This window comes from Myotis daubentonii, chromosome 14 (genome assembly GCF_963259705.1).
Source record: "Myotis daubentonii chromosome 14, mMyoDau2.1, whole genome shotgun sequence".
NCBI classification, from domain to species: domain Eukaryota; kingdom Metazoa; phylum Chordata; class Mammalia; order Chiroptera; family Vespertilionidae; genus Myotis; species Myotis daubentonii.
In genome coordinates, this window is record NC_081853.1 from 27,056,684 (window position 1) to 27,076,249 (window position 19,566).

A 19,566-nucleotide genomic window follows, 5' to 3' on the forward strand; every position below is an offset into this window, starting at 1 on the left:
GGCGTCCGTGGTGGGTGAGTGGAAAGCAAGCTCCCTCAATGTCGTTTCCCCTGAATCACTCTCTCTGAGGAGCTGCAGGTGGCCCTGGCTCTCAGATTTGTACGGTCCCATTTCTATGGGTAACAGAAACCATGGGCCCCCTTATTTACATTATGATGATGGTAGACACCATTTAAATGTATATTTTTCCCCTTGAAATATATTTATTGAGTTGGATTTTTCTAATATTTTTTCTTAAATGTCTAATTCACTACAGGTGGAAGGTCTCTTTAAACTCTATTCATTTAATTCCAACTCACTTATCCATATTAAATGACTATTTTCTTTTTATCGATCATTACAGCAAATCGCTTTCAAAAACCTGGTACAAAGAAATCGGCAAAATGAGCAGCAGAACCAGGGCCCGCCAGCTCTGAACTCCACCATTCAGCTGCCGTTTATAATCATCACCACGAGCAGGAAGACAGTCATAGACTGCAGCATCTCCAGCGACAAGTGAGTGCAGAAGGGGGCAGGTTGCAGGGCAGCCTTCTCTTCACGCAGTCCTGTCACTTGACAAAATAAGAGGGGTGTACTCCATTCTCTGAGTCCTCCAAGGCTGACTCCTTGGGGCGTGTGAAACACCTTTTCATACATGGAGAGCTGTCAGCTTCTGGCCTGTGCTCCATCACTTGCCCTCCACGGCCCCCAGTCACGTGCCTGGCCCTCTGCTGCCTGTTACGTGCAGGGTGGTGCCTGGACACAGACCAGGATGTACACGTATGTACGTGCATGTGGCATAATTGTGGGCAAGAACTGCAGCGAGGTAGACCATCAGTGAGGGTCTGACACAGGTAGGCTCGCTGGTGATTCACTGTCATAGTTTATTGTGGAAATACTTTAGATCAACATGAGGCATAAAAGCAATTACCTCTTTGTTTTACTATCTCTTAGTTGAGTGGGCTTCTGTTTATTAATGGATGAATAGACATGAAAATGCTAGGTGCAATCTCTGCTTTTTTTTTTTTTTTTAATATATTTTATTGATTTTTTTACAGAGAGGGAGAGCAATAGAGTTAGAAACCTCGATGAGAGAGAAACATCAATTAGCTGCCTCCTGCACACCCCCTACTGGGGATGCACCCGCAACCAAGGCACATGCCCTTGACCAGAATCGAACCTGGGACCCTTCAGTCCACAGGCCGACGCTCTATCCACTGAGCCAAACCGGTTAGGGCTCTCCTTTGTTTTTTAATCTTATAATTGAAAGTTAATACTTTTGACCACCTTCATATATTTTGCCCCCCATCCCCCAATCAATTCTCTGTATCTATGAAATCAGTTTTTTAGGTTCCACATTAAGTGAGATCATTCAGTATTTGTCTTTCTCTGAATTATTTCACTTAGCATAATGCCCTCAAAGTCCATCCATGTTGTCACAAATGGCAGCGTTTCCTTCTCTTTTTTGTGGCTGAATATTTTATTGTATCTATACATTTTCTTTATCCATCCATCAATAATACAGAATTAATGTGAGATTTATTTTACCTTCATAAAAATAGTTAATTTGTTGGTCTTCAGTCTGTGATCAGTATCATGAGACAGTTGAGGGCATGGGGTGGAGACAGACCCAGATGTGGATGACGGCTCCCGGCTCCCCCGTTTAACTGCTCCAGAGCTGTTTTCCGGAAAACGCCACTTCCTAGCCCTGTGGTGAGGATTAAATGAGAGAATGCCTAAGGCTTGGACTCAAAGCAGGCAATTTAAACATGTTAAATGCTTTCAATAAGGAATTGCAGGGAGTCATTGGCCTAAGGGCTTATGGCTTCTGTTCATCCCTGGCTGGGGTCTAGTAAGGGTTCCATTCTTGGGTGGTAACTGACTCAATGCTCTTCCCTGGAGGAAGGAAACGCTAAGAAGCTTGCAGCAGTTTGTTGTTCAAGGCAGGTCCTACAGCCTTTCTTTCACTTACTTTGGTGATGCAATCTTTTCCCCTTACTTAGCCAGGCAGTTCTCCCACCATGAGCATTAAATTGACCAAACTAGCCCTGGCCGGTGTTGCCAAGTGGTTAGAGCGCCAGCCCACACACTGAAGGGTCTCAGGTTCAATTCCCAGTCCAGGGCACATACCTGGGTTGTGGGTTCTTGTGGTCCGTCCCCGTCCCCCGCCCAGTTAGGGCTCATTCAAGAGGCAACCAATCCATGTGTCTCTCCTCTTACTTTGTTTTTCTCTCTTGAAAGGCAACGGAAAAAATATACTCTTGAGGATTAACAGAAAAGAAAGGAAAGTGTTGGATTTAGACCAGTATTTCTGTATCCGATTTGCAATAGCTTAATGAGGGCTAAAGTTTATGGACCTCTTGTCTGTCACATGAAAGTTAGACACGTTAAGCGCCTTGTAGTCTCCGGTGACTGACACTATACTTTCTATACGTGCGGAGACCAAACAGGCTGGGTGCTTAACGTGTTACTTGGGAAAGTGGTGTATTTGAGATGTCATCTCCTGAATACAGCAGAAGGACCCTTATTGCTATAAACATCGATAATTTCTAGTGCAGTAGCTGAACTTAGGCCCTCATTCTTTTATGTAGTAAACAGACTATAAAACTCCTCAGACCTCTCCAACACCACGGAAGCCTGTACCAACTTTGTTTCCTGGTGCAGGTTTGAATATCTTTTCAATTTTGACAACACCTTTGAGATCCATGATGACATCGAAGTACTGAAGCGGATGGGAATGTCCTTTGGCCTGGAGTCAGGCAAATGTTCTCTGGAGGATCTGAAACGTGCTAAATCCCTGGTGCCAAAGGCGTTAGAAGGTTATATCACAGGTATGTTAACGGATCCTTTCACATGTTGTCCCTGATTAAATATATCAAACCCTAACATGTTAAAACCTTTCTCCTTTTCTCATAGAAAATTAGTTCAAGTCCACTGTATGCTCGTCCTTGATTCTGAACCCTTTCCTACTTTAACATTTTGAGGAACTGCCATACTATTTTCCAAAGCAGTTGTACCATTTTACAGTTCTACCAGCAATGTATGCGAGTTTCCGTTTGTCCACACCCTTCTAAACACTTGTTGGCCACCTTTTTATTACAGCCATCCTAATAGATGTGGTATCTCACTGTCAGTTTGATCTGCATTTCCCTAGTGACTAATGATGTGAGCATCTTTTCATGTGCTTATTGGCCATTCGTAAATCTTCCTTGGAGAATGTCTATTCAGATCCTTTGCTCGTTTTTTAAATTGGGTTCTTTATAATTTTTATTATGAATTATAAAAGTATGCTTGAATATACTAAGCACCACTGTTTTGCATGTTATATAATTCAGATTTTGTTTCACTCATTCTGACGTCTTTATGATTGTCCTAACTTACTAAGATTATGGTATGTTCTGCACCTAGAATTTGGATGTAGCAAACAGTGCTCTGCCTTTGCTTTGGGCAGGTTCCTTCATTGTAAGTATTACCTCCTAGAACTGCAAAGTAGTTTTTATTTGTTTCGTTTTGTGGTTTTGGCTCTTCCGTCACAACACAAGTGTCTGTTGGATTTAGTTCTTAAATTGGCATCACCCACTCATGAGACCCCATCTTATTGCCCCTCAGCCAGTATCTCCCCCTGCTCTCTCCCAGGGCAGGATGGCTATTCTATTGGCAGCCCAGCAGCGTCTAAGGGAAGGGCTTTCAGTAACTCACCACAACTTTACTTCAGTCCATTCTCATTGTAAAAGCTTGGTGATTAGGCAGGCTCTCTGGCTTTTATCTCTTGGTGACCTCATTGGCAGCCTGGGGCACAGACTTTCTGGTTAGTTCTTTTGAAGAACAAACGTGTGCCTTTCGTGCAAAGGACAGAGGGCTCTGGGGTACGATGGTGAGAACCACTGTGCGGTTTCTAGGATAATGTGAACGAAACAGGCTTTCAGAGCTGTTGTGAAGAGAAAGTGTCCTGTGTTATGCAACTAGCTGAGCTCTGACAAAGTTTCCACGTATGCTAATTACTATCCCGATCAGGATTCTGGCCTTAATGTTATCGTGTACAGACTTGTTATTTAATGTATTTAAAGTCTGCTGTTCTTAGAACTGAAGTTCTTTTTTTCACAGCTGCCTTGTTAGCCTGTGAGAAACCGGTTCCCAAGGCCATTCTAAAATCAGCGTAGAGATGCGCTCACTTCTTCCTCCTAGGACGCCTCTCACTTGGCCCGACAGTTTCCAATCTTAACACACAGCTTTCTGCGCAGTAATTATAAAATTATTTTGATTAAATATAATAAGATTTCATTTTGGTAAATTACATTTTTCTGAGTGTACATTCGATCTTATAATGTAATTCTAAGAATTTCTCTTAGAATTGTATTTCTAATCTGCACATCACCTTCTTGGTAAACTCACTATTGGAAGTGACTATCATTCATTCACTAACATTTAGATCTTACATGTTCCTGTCACTGTCTTCTCTGAGCTGGCATCCTAGATAAGGAGGTAAGCATTAAACAAGTGAAACTACAGTGAGAGTTGGTCAAGGTTATGATAGGAGAAGTACGATGTATGTGTAGAAAACAACATTGAAAGGACAGACCCAGAATATTTATGCAGACTGAAAAAGCGGTGCCTGTGTCACCCTCACTAAAAGCATGGCTGCTCGTGGCCTTTCAAAATAAGAGCGAGTTTGAGTTTTAAGCAAAAGGTACCAGGAGAAAGAATAGGTCTTGGGTGACTAGTAGCACTGTGTTCCCCAGGGGGGCACTTGAAAAGATGGATTCAGTGGGGGGTTGGGCAAAAATGTGTCTGTCCTTTGTACCTGAGACATTTCCGATGTGACTCTCTCTACCCGCTGCTGGCTTTGGCTGTTACCACCGTCAGGGTCCCAAGTCTTCCACGGCGAGGACAGCAGGCGTCCACGGTAGTCCAGTGAGTGCTGCCTCTTGAGGTCTTGAGAAAAGAGAACGAGAGCCCACAGTTGGTTGAATTTGATTCTTTCTTGCTGTAGTCAGCCTTCCTGTCTCTCCCCCATCCCCCTTATGATTTAGAAATGTCTGTTTTCTGCTGAAGAAATCTGGCTTCTCCCCAGGGCAGGAGACTGGTGTGGCTGTGATTAGAACAGGCTGATGCCCTCACTCGTCCGCTCTCTTCCCACGGGAACAATAGCAGCCACAGGACTGCGGGACCCACCCCTTCTGTCTGTGTTTTTCCCGTAGATATCGCCACAGGACCGTCATGGTTAAACCAGGGGCTGCTTTTGAACTCTACCCAGTCAGTTTCAAGTGTAGACCTGACCACTGGTGCCACCTTATCCCAATCAAGGTACGTATGTTTCCGGGTTCAAAAGGCCAGCTGCGGGGCCGGCCCCTTCTCGGAGCGCAGCATGCCCCTGCCCAGGCCCTGGCCGAGCCCTCCGTGGCTCCTTTCCCCGGCCCCATTCCTGTGTTAGGAAGCGGGAAACGTTCACCACGTTAATGAGCCTGTGTTTGAATTGTTTGCTAGCGTAACCCAGGGGTTCTGCTTGGATGCTGAAGTGGCCTTAGCAACTGGGCAGATCCTTGCCCCAAACAGTCACCAGTCCAGCAGTGCGGCCTCTCACTGCTCCGAGTCCCGCGGCGAGACGCCCTGCTCGCTCAACGACGACGAGGAGGAGGAAGAGGAGGAGGACTCCTCCTCCCCAGAATAAAGACAGGACGAAACCCACGTTTTCCTATTGATGCTCATGTGTGTTTTAGTGTGAGCTCTTGTTTTTGAAATGATTGCTTCAGTCCTTGCTTCTGTTTGCACTGTGTGTCCAGTGGAAACTAGGGAAACACAATCTGCGGATGACACGCAGGCTGACACGCTTGAGATGAACGTTACCGTCTGTGAATGAGAACTGACAGTAGGGTAGTAGGTCACCTCTCAGAGCGAGCTTTCTGAGGGGACAGCGGGACAGGCCTGGGAGAGCTGGGCTGCATGAACAAAGCTCATTTACCTTCCGCACGTGGGGCCTCTGGTCCCCCACCCACGTGACCCTCCTTAGAACCAGGATTGCTTCTCTCCGTGGGAGGCACGAATGGGCGTGACAAGCTCCGGTGGGTGCGCGGTGCAGTGTGGGAGGTGGGCCTGGGCACAAGCTGCACTGCGGAGCTAGCTGAAAGCCTAGTTGAGGTGCTTTACGCATCAGCTGCCTTAGACAGCTTCTAGAAAGGAGCGCGCTAACTCTTAAGTACTTAAGTGACATTTAGAATAATTTATAGTAAAATGGAAATGATCACTATTAGCCGATGCATTTGGTGCATAGAATTTTTTAGGGCTACTTCTGGAAGCCAAAGTAGAATAGCCTTTCCACGTGCATTAAATACTTTGCCAGCACTGCCTTTGCCAGCGTTCTAAATCTGGGGTTTCTCAGAGAAGGAAAGCATCATTTTAATCAGAGCGATGCATTTCATACAGCGCTTTCATTTAAGACAAAGGAACACATCCCTCTGACCAGATTGCTTGCTTACAGTTCCCTGTAGTAATTGTGTGATTTCACCCAGTGTGCAGTTGATGAAAATGAACCAAGTGTCATTTCCCGAGTATGATAGCACTGTTTTCCTGTCCATGTCACCTTTTATACATTTTCATTAATCAAAATGGCCTTACTGAGTTATTCCTGGGTAAACTGTGTTTCAGACTCACCTGATGTCGCATTTCGAAAAGTGGTGAACTCTCCGAATGGTTGGGGTTCTGGTTGTGCAGTAGCTGGTGTGTTGTTTCGTAGCCAAAGATGCCGCCAGGAACGCAGTGCTGGCGTGTCCAGTCCCTGCTCCTCCGAACAGGAGCATGGAGACACCTGCCCCCATGGCCAAACCCCAACTAAGTCTCACAGCAAGGCCTGGAAAAGAGCAATAATAATAGAAAATGAGCTCTATGGTTTGTCTTGGCCATTGGACTTGCCCCCAGATTATGCATCGAGCACCTGTGGGCTCAGCCCCGCGGGGTGCATGCAGTGGCCTTGTGCTGCCGTTCACAGCCCTGCCCTGTGCTGCAGTGAGCGGGGAGGACCTGGCTGGCCTGGGGCTGGGTTAGGCCGTAGAAACGAATACACAGAAACATACAACTTGAACTTAACTTTCTTTTCAGACAAAACTCATTCTGTCAGAAATAAGCTATAGTGCGGACTCAGAGTGCAGAGATAGAGGCAGTTTTTAGAGAATTCGGTCTCAGCCTGAGTTCAGGCACATCTCTTAGGCCGGGCAGATGGGAGGTGCCCAAAGCGGCAAAGGCCCAGCCAGGTCCTCACGGGCCTTCAGGAAACACCGACCAGGAGGTCATCAGCTGCAGGCAGGGAACACCAGGCTCCCTCCCCACTGTCCCTGAAGAGGCTGCTGCCTCCTCCACCGGCCCCTGCCTTTCTCCTCTCTGTCCTGGAAGGGGCCCAGCCAGGACCTGGGGAGGCCAAGGGCCACAGCTAGCTTTCAGTCCTCACCCTGTACATCAACATTCATGACAGTCCATCCATCATAACCGGACCTCTACCAAGTAGCAAACCCTTGCTAGAGATTTTTGGGAAATGCGTCCTCTCTCTCCTGCTGCTACAGCTTTAAATGGACAAAATATGGGTTTAAAAGAAAAAGCAACCAAAGACTCACTGTGGTTGGTGCCCCATCCTTGGCCGTCCAGCCATAGGTGTAGTGTTTGGCCGGAAATGGCCCCCGGTCCTCAGTAATGTTTGGGGTCACTGCTGAGGACATCGAGTGGAGTCCCACCGAGGGCATCAGTACAGGCTGGTGCAAAGCCTTCCCTGGCAGAAGCTGGGAGTAAATCCTGTTTTACTCCATAAATCCCTCAACAGATTGTCTGGGTCTGAAGTCCTGCGCTCAGGCACAATTTCGTATAGAAATCAGAGTGAAAAACCGTTAGGAAATAGCGATTGCAATGTCCAGACGCCATTCTAGGAGCGCACTTGGGGTTATGTGCACACGTGTGTGCCCACAAGGACATCTCCTAGAGGTGGCGCCCCCTTTGATTCTGGGGCAGTTTAAGAGGCCTTTACCCCTCAGGGGTCCGTTTACTGTTACCCTTTCAAGTGCGTAGTATCTTCAGTCCGCACATTCTTGCTCCAGGATCACTTGTGTGAGGCTCCTGGCCGGCCTTGGACCTTAGGTTATGGCACCTGCCAGGCTCCCCTCCCTCTCCCCCACTGTGCATCTAATCACCTTCAGGAAGATGGACATAAACTGTGCCTTAGGATCATGGAGGACCTCAGCGAGCTGACAGTGACTTCTCACCTCCACAAAGCCCACTGCCCTGGAAAACTTGACAAACGATGACCATGTGTTTTGTTTCCTTCAACTTAATTCTGTACGGAAGTGGTGGGGTGAAAACAGTGGTTTTACCATTTTAACAGGATGAAAGGGTAACTCCCCTCAGCAAAATGTACAGCGGAAACCATACTCTGCTGTACCTGGAAATAATGCCAGGTCCGCCCTCCACCACCATTAGCCCGGTCCGCTCATTCAGGTGGCGGTGTTCACAGTTAGCCCCGCAGACCTCCATAGCTGGCTGTTTGCTAAGCCACCAGCCTCGGCCCTTGGGTCCTGGCGGCAGCCAAGTTGCTTCCAGCACAGTTGTAACAGGCGCCTGGGACAGCAGGACACAGTGGGGACGGGTGTGCACGGGGCAAGGCCCGCAAAGGAAGGGACTATCTCGGCTCTTTCTACCGGAGCCACACTCGGAGCGAACCCTGCTTAGCTTTACCAATAATTCACCTCAAGGGCCTTGTGAATACCTCCTAGTTCGCTCCCCTCAGGCGCAGAAAGGTGTGTCCCAACCCCAACATTCCCGAGAGGTGGGCGTTAATACTGCTGCCTTAGCAGTGAGTGTAAAGGTTTCACCCTTCAGTAAGCATGTGAGTGAGGACAGAACAAAGCATTCAGGGCGGGTAGTGCGGGGGAAACGGGCAATGGCACGTGGGGGAGGCTGCCTTAGTGTAGGGGTGGCCAGGGAAGCCCCCCGGGAGAGGGACGTTGGTCCTGAATCAGACCACTGAACGGCATCTCCATACCTTCTTACCACGACACTGCCCCATCAGACGCACCTGGAGTCTCCTGAATCCCAACGGCCGCACTGCTCCAGTTCTAAGCATACATTGGGTTCTTTTCCTTTAATATGTTTTACTGGTTTTAGAGGCAGGAGAGGGATAGGGAGAGAGAAACATCTATGAGACAGAAGCATCACATTGATCGGCTGCCTCCTGCACGCCCCCTGCTGGGGATCAAGCCCACAACCCGGGCATGTGCCCTGAGCGGGAATCAAACCAGTGACCTCAGGTCATGGGTCTATGCTCACCACTGAGCCACATCAGCCAGGCTTAAGCATCCATCTTGGAGTCTGTGAAATAATTTTTAGTATTTATAAGAAAACTCAACTTAGCTACCAGCAGTACCCACAAACCAAGAGAAGATCCTAACCCATGAAGTTCTCATTAGCTTTGTTATCTTCCAGTTGAAAGGTGGAAAAGTACTTTTCTAGGTGTTTTCCTCTAGTTTTAAAAGTTACTGGATACATAAAGATCTTTTTACATTGGACATATAAAGGCCATCCTTTCTGCATATACACTGGCGTTAGTGGAGCTAAAGACTGTATAAGAACCACTTCCCCACATAGGTTCTCCATTTGCATGTACCCACAGCAAGGGTTCCCCAGCGCTGATGAACGCCCATATGAATTCACCGAAGGCCCGCAGTGCGTGCCAGGGGCCTGCGCCGTGCTGTGAGGGACCCTTGGAAATGTGCCTGTTTGTTTAAATTCCACTCTAGCCAAACACTCTAAAGGGAAAAGTCTGATATTTGCTTAAAAATTTACCTTTAAAAAGTTGAGCTAAATATTCACACAAATTATAATATTTCTCAGGAAACAGCCCCTTTCCACAACCAAGACAGCTCTAAAAAGTTACGCTTAGATAACCTTTGGGATCCAGTTTCCCACAGACCTCTACACGCACAAAATGCTAAGGAAGAAAAAGTGGGGGACACAAAACTGAACCTGCAGTTGCGCCCTGGGAACCCCTGACAAGCACAGAAGTGTCACAGCAGCTGTCCGTCCGTCCGTCTGTGCGCGTGGTGTCGAGACAGGAGGAGGAACAGGCAGTTATTTGTATTCTGTGCCGAGGTTCTCGGGCGAAGTAAACTTGTCCTTACATGGCCTTTGCTTTACGAAAGGCCTATATAACTGACCCCTTGCTATTCCAGCAGGACGGACCTGGGTCTCCTTGCTTACTGCGGCTTTGGGAGTTGATGTAGCTGAGGCATAGGGCAGGACACTCCTTCCCCAAGGGCCTCAGAGCAGGAGAGAACAGCTCTCCGCCTCACTCATTAAGACATCACTCCTCTACCGTCCCTCAGAGTGTGTGGCCGAGTCTACCAACCAGAATTCCCCTCCGGGAGGACCACATGGCCTCCTGAAACCTCGCCCTCCCCACAGTCCTCCCAGGTGGCTCTGGGACCAGCATCAGCCCCGTCACACCAAGTGCTACACAGCCGGCAGTGGGACCTCACCCGGGAGGCTGTGGTGTCAGCTTTGGGCCTCAGGTCAGAAGACCCCGGGTCTAGACACATCTGGGAGGACACTCCTCCATGGGCAGAGACTGGCACGCACCCTGGCCATTGGTCATTGGTAAGGGGCTTGAGGTGAAGTTCCCCACTACCCTTCTCTACCACATTAGCTTGTTTATCTCAACACAACAAGGACACACTTCCCCAGGTTGTGCTTGGGTTTCACAACCAATCATTTTGTCACTATGTGTCATCTTCATATGCCAGGCATCATCTAATGACAAACAGCCTGATTTTGCGTGTTCACGACCGAAGTCAGATTTTTTTTTTCCATACTAAAGGTCTCCGAGGACCCAGATTCTTTTCTGCTAAAAAAACAAACAAAAAGCTTCTGAACTGTTGCCTCTCTTTCTCAATTAGCACCATGGCAGGTCCAACCCTCCAGTGTCCTGAAAAGAACCTGTCAACCAGCCCCTACCCTGGCCACTCAGCTCTGGCCCAGCTCAGCACAGAGTTCCTCGGGCTGTTTTGTTCACCACCCTCACCCTTGACTTGCAGACGGAAAAGAAAAGGGCTGTGAGCCCAAATCACCCGCCTGTTCACCTTTTCATTTGGAGACACTTTACTCTGATCATGCGCTCCTAGGTTTTATTTCCAGAAAATATAGTTCTGTGTTGTTTTTCTGCATGAAGGAAACATCACGGTGCCACATGCTCTAGGTAGTTTAATAAAGCGAAACAAGGGGATATGCAAACACCACATCTGACTTGCCTGACGCAGACTTTCTTAGATTGGAGTACCTAACCAGATATGATGTATTATTTTGTAGCATCTCAAACTTTGTAAATAAATACCATTATTTTTATATTGAAATTTTATAGAAGAGCTATTTCTGTATACTTAATTATCCCTGGATTTTCTGAAATTGCTTCCGGTAGATAACGGACAAGTCCTAAGCAGTGTTCCTCTAAAGATGGTTCAAGGACCACCTGCAGCAGAAGTGACAGGGGTGGGGTGGGCGTTAAAATTTTGCATCCCCCAGTCCCACCCCAGACACTCCAAGACGCTCTGGGACTGGGGCCTGGGAAGCTGTACTTTTAATAAACTTCAAGTGATGTTTTTGTCCATATAAGTGTGAGTATCTTTGTCCATCCTGTAAGGTTAAAAGAAGGACAGAAAGAACGAAAAAGCATCTGAAATGAGGATCAGTTGTGCTTGAAAGGAAAAATAAGTATCAGACTGTTGTATGGTTTGAATGAGATGCACTATAGAAAAAAATAAATATTCAAAATAATGTTGGCCTCATTATTAGTGGGTGGATAGGGGGTTAGTGGATACTGTGGTACATTGCCCAGCTCCCCTACTTTCAGACCGAGATACTCCCCAATTGCTGAGAACCTCCCCCAGGAATTGCAGCCAGTGAGGGGTATGAAGTCAAGCCTTTTTGCCCCAACTTGGCGTATCTGAAGGGTCACCCCAACTTCAGAGTTCCTCATGGAATTGGTCAGTTTCTCTGGCAACTGCATCATGTTTCAGCTTCCTCCTCTGCCCCATCCTGCTTCCCTCACTACGTTACAGGTGGTGTTCCCAGGAGCACTCTCGTACATGGACACCACTTGTCCCACCTATGACGGAAATACTAATATCTAAAGGATTTCCTATATCTACTCAAAGACATGCACTCCTGCCCAGCAGGTGTAGCTCAGTGGTTGAGCATCAACCTATGAACCAGGTCACAGTTCAAATCCCAGTCAGGACACATGCCTGGGTTTTGAGCTCAATCCCCAGTAGGGGGAGGGCAGGAGGCAGCCGGTCGATTATTCTTTCTTATCATTGGTGTTTCTATCCTTCTTTCCTCTCTGAAATCTATCTATCTCTATATATAAAAGATATATATATATATACACACTAATAATAGACAAACATGGTAATTGACTGTACCTTTGCTATGCCTGCCATTGGCTGATCAGAGCAACATGCAAATTAACCACCAACAAAGATGGTGGCTAATTTGCATACTGCAGCAGGACGGGACAGCACGAGCTGCCATCCAGGCCCCCGTGTGCGACCTGGGGGCAGGGGCTCAGGCAAAGTGATCGCCGATTGCTTCATCTGAGCCCCCACCTGCCCGCCTGAGATGGGGCCCACTCCCGTGTGTGACCCGAGGGTGGACGGGGGCTCAGGCGAGGCGATTGGCATCGCTTGCCTTCGCCTGAGCCCATGCCCGCCGGGGACACGGGGCCCTGAGAGAGAGAGAGAGAGAGAGAGAGAGAGAGAGGGAGGGAGGGAGGGAGGGAGAGAGAGAGAAGGAATTTGGCACCCTGCATCCCTCCCTGATCGACCACTGTGATTCAGGCCAGCGAGGGCTGCCTTCAGGCTGCAGCTCCAGGTCCCTCACCCCCACCCCATGCCCGAGAGCATAGTGCTGGGCAGGGGCACCCAGGGGTTCAGGAATGCAGTGCGAGGGGCCGGCAGGACGTGGCGGGGGCCGGGGGGCTGTGTTTACACCGCCAAGTTCCCCAGTTCTGCCCTGGCCCGGGCATCCCTCCTTCTTCCCCTCAGAGGCCCAGCTCCTGCCTACATGCTTGCTGGGCAAGTCCAACTGCACCGGGGAGTGAGCCATGGCGATTGGGATGGGACGGCCGGACCACGGCGATTCATGAGGGTGATGAGGCCCGTGGGGCATGCGCAGCCCTCAGGCTGCAGGGGTGGCCGGCCAAGCCGAGTCTGGCTTCAGTGGGGCCAGTGGGAGCCCGAGGCCACCCCAACCCCCACGGGTCCCAGGCGGACGGTGGCTCAGTGGAGAGCGGTGTCTCCATGCATGGTGCCCAGGGGCGGCTGTGAGCTGCTGCAACCCCGCCCCACGCTTCAGGGAGGGGGAGAAGGCTTGCAGCCACCAGCACCCTAGGCTGCACAGCCTGACCTGTGCCTCAGCCTGCCAGGATGGCAGGGTCCAGCGCAGGTGAGCTGCTCCCTTCCCCTAGTGGTAGAACAGGGAGAAGAGCTCTGGGTGCAGGGAGGGGACCTCAGCTGGGATCCTCCTGGTGTGGGGAAGGGGCCCAGCCTGGGCCCAGTGGGGAGCTTAGGAAGTCTGGCTAAGCAGGCGCTGGTTCATACCAACTCTTGCTCTGCCATCTTCCTCCAGCTCTTCAAGCTAGTCTCCCTGCCCCACCTGTCCGGGGCAACGGGCTCTGGGTGACCTCCCTGAGCTCAGACTATGGACCCAGAGACCTCAAGGAAGAGTGCCCGGCCGGGCCCGGGCAGGGGCTGATGCAGAACTACCAGGGCAGAGTTGCTTCGGTGTCTTCGGTGAGGTTTGCAACTGACCCAAGGAGGAAACCCGAGAGGGGAATGGCTGGGAGGCATGAATTGCCAGCACTTTAGCCACTTGAAAACAGCTCCACTTGGAATGTGAGGCGGTTGTATGTTCAGCTGAGAAGTGAGGGGGCTGAACTCCACCATCGCTGGGCTCCTGTCAGTCCGAGGCCCAAGCGTCCACCACGACAAGGAAAGAACAGAGTGAGGGGCCCGGAGGAAGGGAGGACAATTAAAACCGTGTCTAGACTTTCCCCAGCCCTCTCCTTCTTTCTGCTGCCTACAAGAGCCCCAGGCCCGGCCACAGTTCTGTCTCCACCTTTTAGTCCCCTATTCTCCAACCACAGAGGAAAGAAATAAGGAGTCTGTGCTGCCTTCAGAAAGTATCTATATACCTGATCGGCCAGTTGCCTTCCACAGAGGGAGGCCAGACTGTGGCTTAGGCCCGCTCCCCACAGGGACCTCAGTAGGACATCCTGTGAGAGCTCCCAGACTGTTAGAGGGGGCAGGCTGGCCTGAGGGATGCCCCCCGAGTGCACAAATTTTTGTGCACCGGGCCTCTAGTATATATATATTTTAAAGACATGCAAGTGGTTAGAGCAGTGGTCAGCAAACTGCGGCTCGCGAGCCACATGCGGCTCTTTGGCCCCTTGAGTGTGGCCACAAAGTTTCAATCGCACTGTATGTGCATGCCCGCATGTGGTATTTTTTTTTAAATGTATTTTTATTGATTTTTTACAGAGAGGAAAAGAGAGATAGAGAGCTAGAAACATCGATGAGAGAGAAACATCAATCAGCCGCCTCCTGCACATCCCCCACTGGGGATGTGCCCGCAACCCAGGCACACGCCCTTGACCGGAATCGAACCTGGGACCCTTCAGTCCACAGGCTGACGCTCTATCCACTGAGCCAAACCGGTCCTGGGTGCATGCGGTATTTTGTGGAAGAGCCACACTCAAGGGGCCGCAGTTTGCCGACCACTGGGTTAGAGGGTCATCCGGAGACACCAAGGTTTCGGGTGGGATCCCGGTCAGGGCACATACAAAAATCAACCAGTGAATGCATAAATAACCGGAACAGCAAGTCAACGTTTTTCTCTCTCTCCCTCTCCCTCTTTCTCTAAAATCAATAAAAACATTTTTTTTAATTTAAACCCATGAGAGATTAAAAATTGCGGCAGAGTAAGTGGATGCCACATAGACATGAACCCATGGCCAAACTGGAATTACAACTAAAATACAAAAAACATCCTGAACAATCAACTAAAGACTAGCTGGAGAGAACCCTGATAACCAAGGACCGAAAGTGGAGACCGCATAGAGACTAGCAGGAAGGGCGGAGATGCAAAAGGGCTGGACGGGCTCACAGATAGCAGCTGAAGTTCTGAAGAGCTATCTCAGCTGTGGGGGGTTGCCACTGAGAACTCTGGATCTAATCCCCAAGCTGGGTCCCGAAGCAGAAAGCACCAGAATGGAGAAAGGTGCCCACATAACATCTGGCTGTGAAAAGCAGCAGGGTTGCTGTCTGCCAGGGGAAATGCAGGCACCCTCTTAAAGGGCCAATGCACAGAATTCCATGTTCAGCCACTCACCTTGTGCTCCGGCAGAGGAAGGGCAGAGTGGACTGGAGCTGTGTGAGCAGAAGCCAGGGTTGGGGGCTCTTTGGGGTTAGAGCTCAGAAAGCAGATACCCCGGTTTCCTGTGCTAAGTCATTCTCTCACAATGTGGAGGTCATCTTTCTCACACAGACATTTGCTATCCAGGGGGAAGACAGTGGACCACCCTATTGGAAAACACGTGGCCCCATGATGTGGTGTTACCAAGGCCCATTAAGAGACTGAGAATAACAATTAGCCTCCAGACAGAAGCAATTGCTCCACCCTGTTGGCAAAACTCTTGCCACACCTATAACCGATTGCCTGAGGGTTACTCAAGACTAAATCAAGTCGGTCTACAGACAGAGGCGGTCTCTGGAGGCCTTGAGTCTTTGCCTGATCTGATTAGTCAGAAACTATGTTTGACACTGTCCTGCTATAGAGACTGATATGCATAGCAGAGCTACCTAATACATAGTCAAAACAGGCAGCCAAAATGAGACACAAAAAAGGAGCACCTAAATATATAAAAAAATGAGGAGCACCCAAGTATTTAAAAAACTGAGGAACACCTAAATATATAAAAAAAACTTCTAGAGAACTTTAAGGGAGAGATCGACAACAATATAGTTATAATAGGGGACTTTAACACCCCGCAGACTTCACTGGATAGATCTTCCACACACACACACAAAACAAGGAAACAGTGACTCTAAAGGACACACTCGATCAGATGGATTTGACATTTCATCCCAAAGCTGCAGAATATACATTCTTCTCAAGTGCACATGGGTCATTCACAAAGATAGACCTTATGTTAGGGCACAAAACAAGGCTCTACAAGTTCAAGAAGATTAAAGTCATATCAAGCATCTTCTCAGATAACAGGGGAATGAAATTAGAAATCAACTACAGTAAAAACATTAAAAAACAATCAAATACATGGAGGCTAAATAGCATGTTATTAAACAATGAATGGGTTACCAATGTGATCAAGAAAGAAATCAAAACTTCCTGGAAACAAATGAAAATGAACACACAACAACCCAAAATCTCTGGGACACAGCAAACGCAGTCCTGAGAAGGAAGTTTATAGCACTACAGACCCACCTCAAAAAAAAAACAACAAGCCCTGACCGGTTTGGCTCAGTGTATAGAGCGTTGGCCTGCGGACTGAGGGGTCCCAGGTTCGATTCCAGTCAAGGGCAAGTGCCTTGGTTGCGGGCACATCCCCAGTAGGGGGTGTGCAGGAGGCAGCTGATTGATGTTTCTCTCTCATTGATATTTTTAATTCTCTATCCCTCTCTCTTCCTCTCTGTGGAAAATCAATAAAATATACTTAAAAAAACAACAACAACAACAAGAAAAATTAATAATAAACTAACCCTACAAATGAAAGCATTAGAAAGAGAACAAGAAAAGGTAGAGTGGAGAAACCAAGATGGCAGCATAGGTAAACACCGGAGATTGCTGCCTCGCACAACCACTTCAAGAGTACAACTAAAAGACAGAAGGGGCATCATCCAGAACCACAGGAAGGCTGGCTGAGTGGAAATACTACAACTAGAAGGAAAGAGAAAAGCATACCGGGACTCAGAGGAGCTGCAGTGCGGAAGTTAAGTGCACAGGTACGGAGGCGGACGTGGAAAGGGCTGGCAGCTGAGGACATGGTTGGCTTTTTCAATTGGGAGGGAGTCTCAAACTCCCTACCGCTCTGAACTCCAGTTCCGGGCGAGTCTCTGGGGACCCTGACTGGTACGGGGAGAGGCTAGACTGTCTGGCATCGTTCGCATCTCGAGGGCAGCTTTCTCTCAGAGGTGCTTACAGCGATTACCCGGACACGGAGACTCGGGGCCTCTTAGGGAAGGACTGACGATCAGCCATAGCTGTTTGCTCCGCCCTATTGATCCCCTGGGACCCCGCCCCGCCCAAGCTGTGCACGGAGGCTTTTGCTCTGAAAATTACCTAACAAACCTGCAGCTGGCCCACGGCCCCGGGGCAACTTGCATTTCTTCACAGCTGAGCTCCTGCTGAGTAGCCTCAGGCAGAGGCTAGATTAGCACCTCCAGAAAGATCCAGGAGCCAGTATACCCGGTGGTCAGAGTGGGACCATCCAGATTGCAACCCCTCGGACCCATAAGGGACACACTCAGGGGGCAGACTCAGTGAGCACCAAAGCCCCACTGAAGCAAGTCTTGCCCCAGAAGGGTGTCTCCAGCACAGAAGTTCTCCCACTGCAGACACAGCTGATTCTCACAGCCAATTGGTCAATTCCTCCCAGTGATACCTACAACAATCAAGGCTTAACTACAACAAGACTGTGCACACAGCCCACAAGGGGGTGCACCAAGAGTGTCCACCTCAGGTAATTAGGGAGGCTGAGCCACTGGGCCCTATAAGACACCTAGCACAGAAAGCCACTCCATCAACACAAAAAATGCGGAGACAAAGAAATAGGACACAAATGACAGAAATGGAGGAAAGCAAACGACTGGATATAGAGTTCAAAACCACACTTTTAAGGTTTTTCAAGAACTTTCTAGAAGCCGCAGATAAATATAGTAAGACCCTTGAAAAGACTGGTGAGACCGCCGATAAATGTAGTGAGATCCTCAAGAAATCTAGTCAGACCCTCAATGTTATGATAAAGGACCAACTGGAAATTAAGCATACACTGACTGAAATAGAGGATATTATACAGACTCCCAACAGCAGACTAGAGGATCGCAAGAATCAAGTCAACGATTTGAAATACGAAGAAGCAAAAAACACCCAACCGGAAAAGCAAAATGAAAAAAGAATCTGAAAATATGAAGATAGTGTAAGGAGCCTCTGGGACAGCTTCAAGCGTACCAACATCCGAATTATAGGGGTGCCAGAAGAAGAGAGAGAGCAAGATATTGAAAACCTATTTGAAGAAATGACAGAAAACTTCCCCTACCTGGTGAAAGAAATAGACTTACAAGTCCAGGAAGCGCAGAGAACCCCAAACAAAAGGAATCCAAAGAGGACCACACCAAGACACATCATAATTAAAATGCCAAGAGCAAAAGACAAAGAGAGAATCTTAAAAGCAGCAAGAGAAAGTCAATTACCTACAAGGGACTGTCAGCTGATTTCTCAACAGAAACTTTGCAGGCCAGAAGGGAGTGGCAAGAAATATTCAAAGTGATGAATGCCAAGAACCTACAACCAAGATTACTTTATCCAGCGAAGCTATCATTCAGAATTGAAGGTCAGATAAAGAGCTTCACAGATAAGAAAAAGCTAAAGGAGTTCATCACCACCAAACCAGTATTATATGAAATGCTGAAAGGTATCCTTTAAGAAGAGGAAGAAGAAGAAAAAGGTAAAGATACAAATTATGAACAACAAATACACATCTATCAACAAGTGAATCTGAAAATCAAGTGAATAATCTGATGAACAGAATGAACTGGTGATTATCATAGAATCAGGGGCATAGAAAGGGAGTGGACTGACTATTCTTGCGGGGAGAAAGGGGTGAGAGGGATGCGGGAAGAGACTGGACAAAAATCGTGCACCTATGGATGAGGACAGTGGGTGGGGAGTGAGGGAGGAGGGTGGCATGGGAACTGGGTGGAGGGGAGCTATGGGGGGAAAAAAGAGGAACAAATGTAATAATCTGAACAATAAAGATTTAATTTAAAAAAAGAAAAGGTAGAGTAAGCAGAAGGAAGGAAATAATAAAGATTAGAGCAGAGCCCTAGCCGGTTTGGCTCAGTGGATAGAGCGCCAGTGTGTGGACTGAAGGGTCCAGGTTCAATTCCGGTCAAGGGCACATGCTTGGGTTGTAGGGGGCGTGCAGGAGGCAGCCGATCAATTATTCTCTCTCATCATTGATGTTTCTCTCTCTCCCTCTTCCTTCCTCTCTGAAATCAATAAAAAATATATTTTTAAAAAAGGTTAGAGTAGAAATAAATGACATAGAGACTAAAAAAAATAATAATACAAAAAAAATCAATGAAACCAAGAGCTGGTTCTTTGAAAGGATAAACAACATTGGTGAACTATTAGCCAGACTCATCAAGAAACAAAGAGAGAGAACCCCAATAAATAAAAGTGAAACAAAAGCAGAGAAGTAACCATTGACACCACAGAAATATAACTGATTGTAAGAAAATACTATGAACAGCTATATGACAACAAGCT

At 48.2% G+C, this 19,566-nt stretch overlaps 1 protein-coding gene and 1 long non-coding RNA gene across 24 annotated transcripts in view; one reads left to right on the plus strand and one right to left on the minus strand.

Moving 5' to 3' along the window:
* TFDP2 (transcription factor Dp-2) overlaps nucleotides 1–5,684 on the plus strand; it is a 123,755-nt gene extending 118,071 nt beyond the window's left edge. For all 21 annotated transcript variants that reach the window (XM_059663715.1, XM_059663729.1, XM_059663730.1 and 18 more), the window contains 4 exons: nucleotides 344–495; nucleotides 2,644–2,810; nucleotides 5,178–5,283; nucleotides 5,464–5,684. In XM_059663715.1, coding sequence (XP_059519698.1) covers nucleotides 344–495; nucleotides 2,644–2,810; nucleotides 5,178–5,283; nucleotides 5,464–5,647 — 609 coding nt within the window. In that variant the 3' untranslated portion in view covers nucleotides 5,648–5,684. The remainder of the gene's footprint in view (nucleotides 1–343; nucleotides 496–2,643; nucleotides 2,811–5,177; nucleotides 5,284–5,463) is intronic.
* Nucleotides 422–12,517, minus strand: LOC132215478 (uncharacterized). Of its 3 annotated transcripts, none has more exons than XR_009448529.1 (4): nucleotides 6,628–6,916; nucleotides 4,781–4,911; nucleotides 1,528–3,907; nucleotides 422–545 (listed from the first exon to the last, which is right to left on the minus strand). It is a non-coding gene; the product is annotated as an uncharacterized LOC132215478 (long non-coding RNA). The 3 variants fall into 3 exon arrangements; XR_009448530.1 differs by lacking the exon at nucleotides 422–545 and adding an exon at nucleotides 7,581–12,517 and having other exon boundaries at nucleotides 996–3,907; nucleotides 6,628–6,823; XR_009448528.1 differs by lacking the exon at nucleotides 422–545 and having other exon boundaries at nucleotides 996–3,907.
* Nucleotides 12,518–19,566: the final 7,049 nt, after the last annotated feature.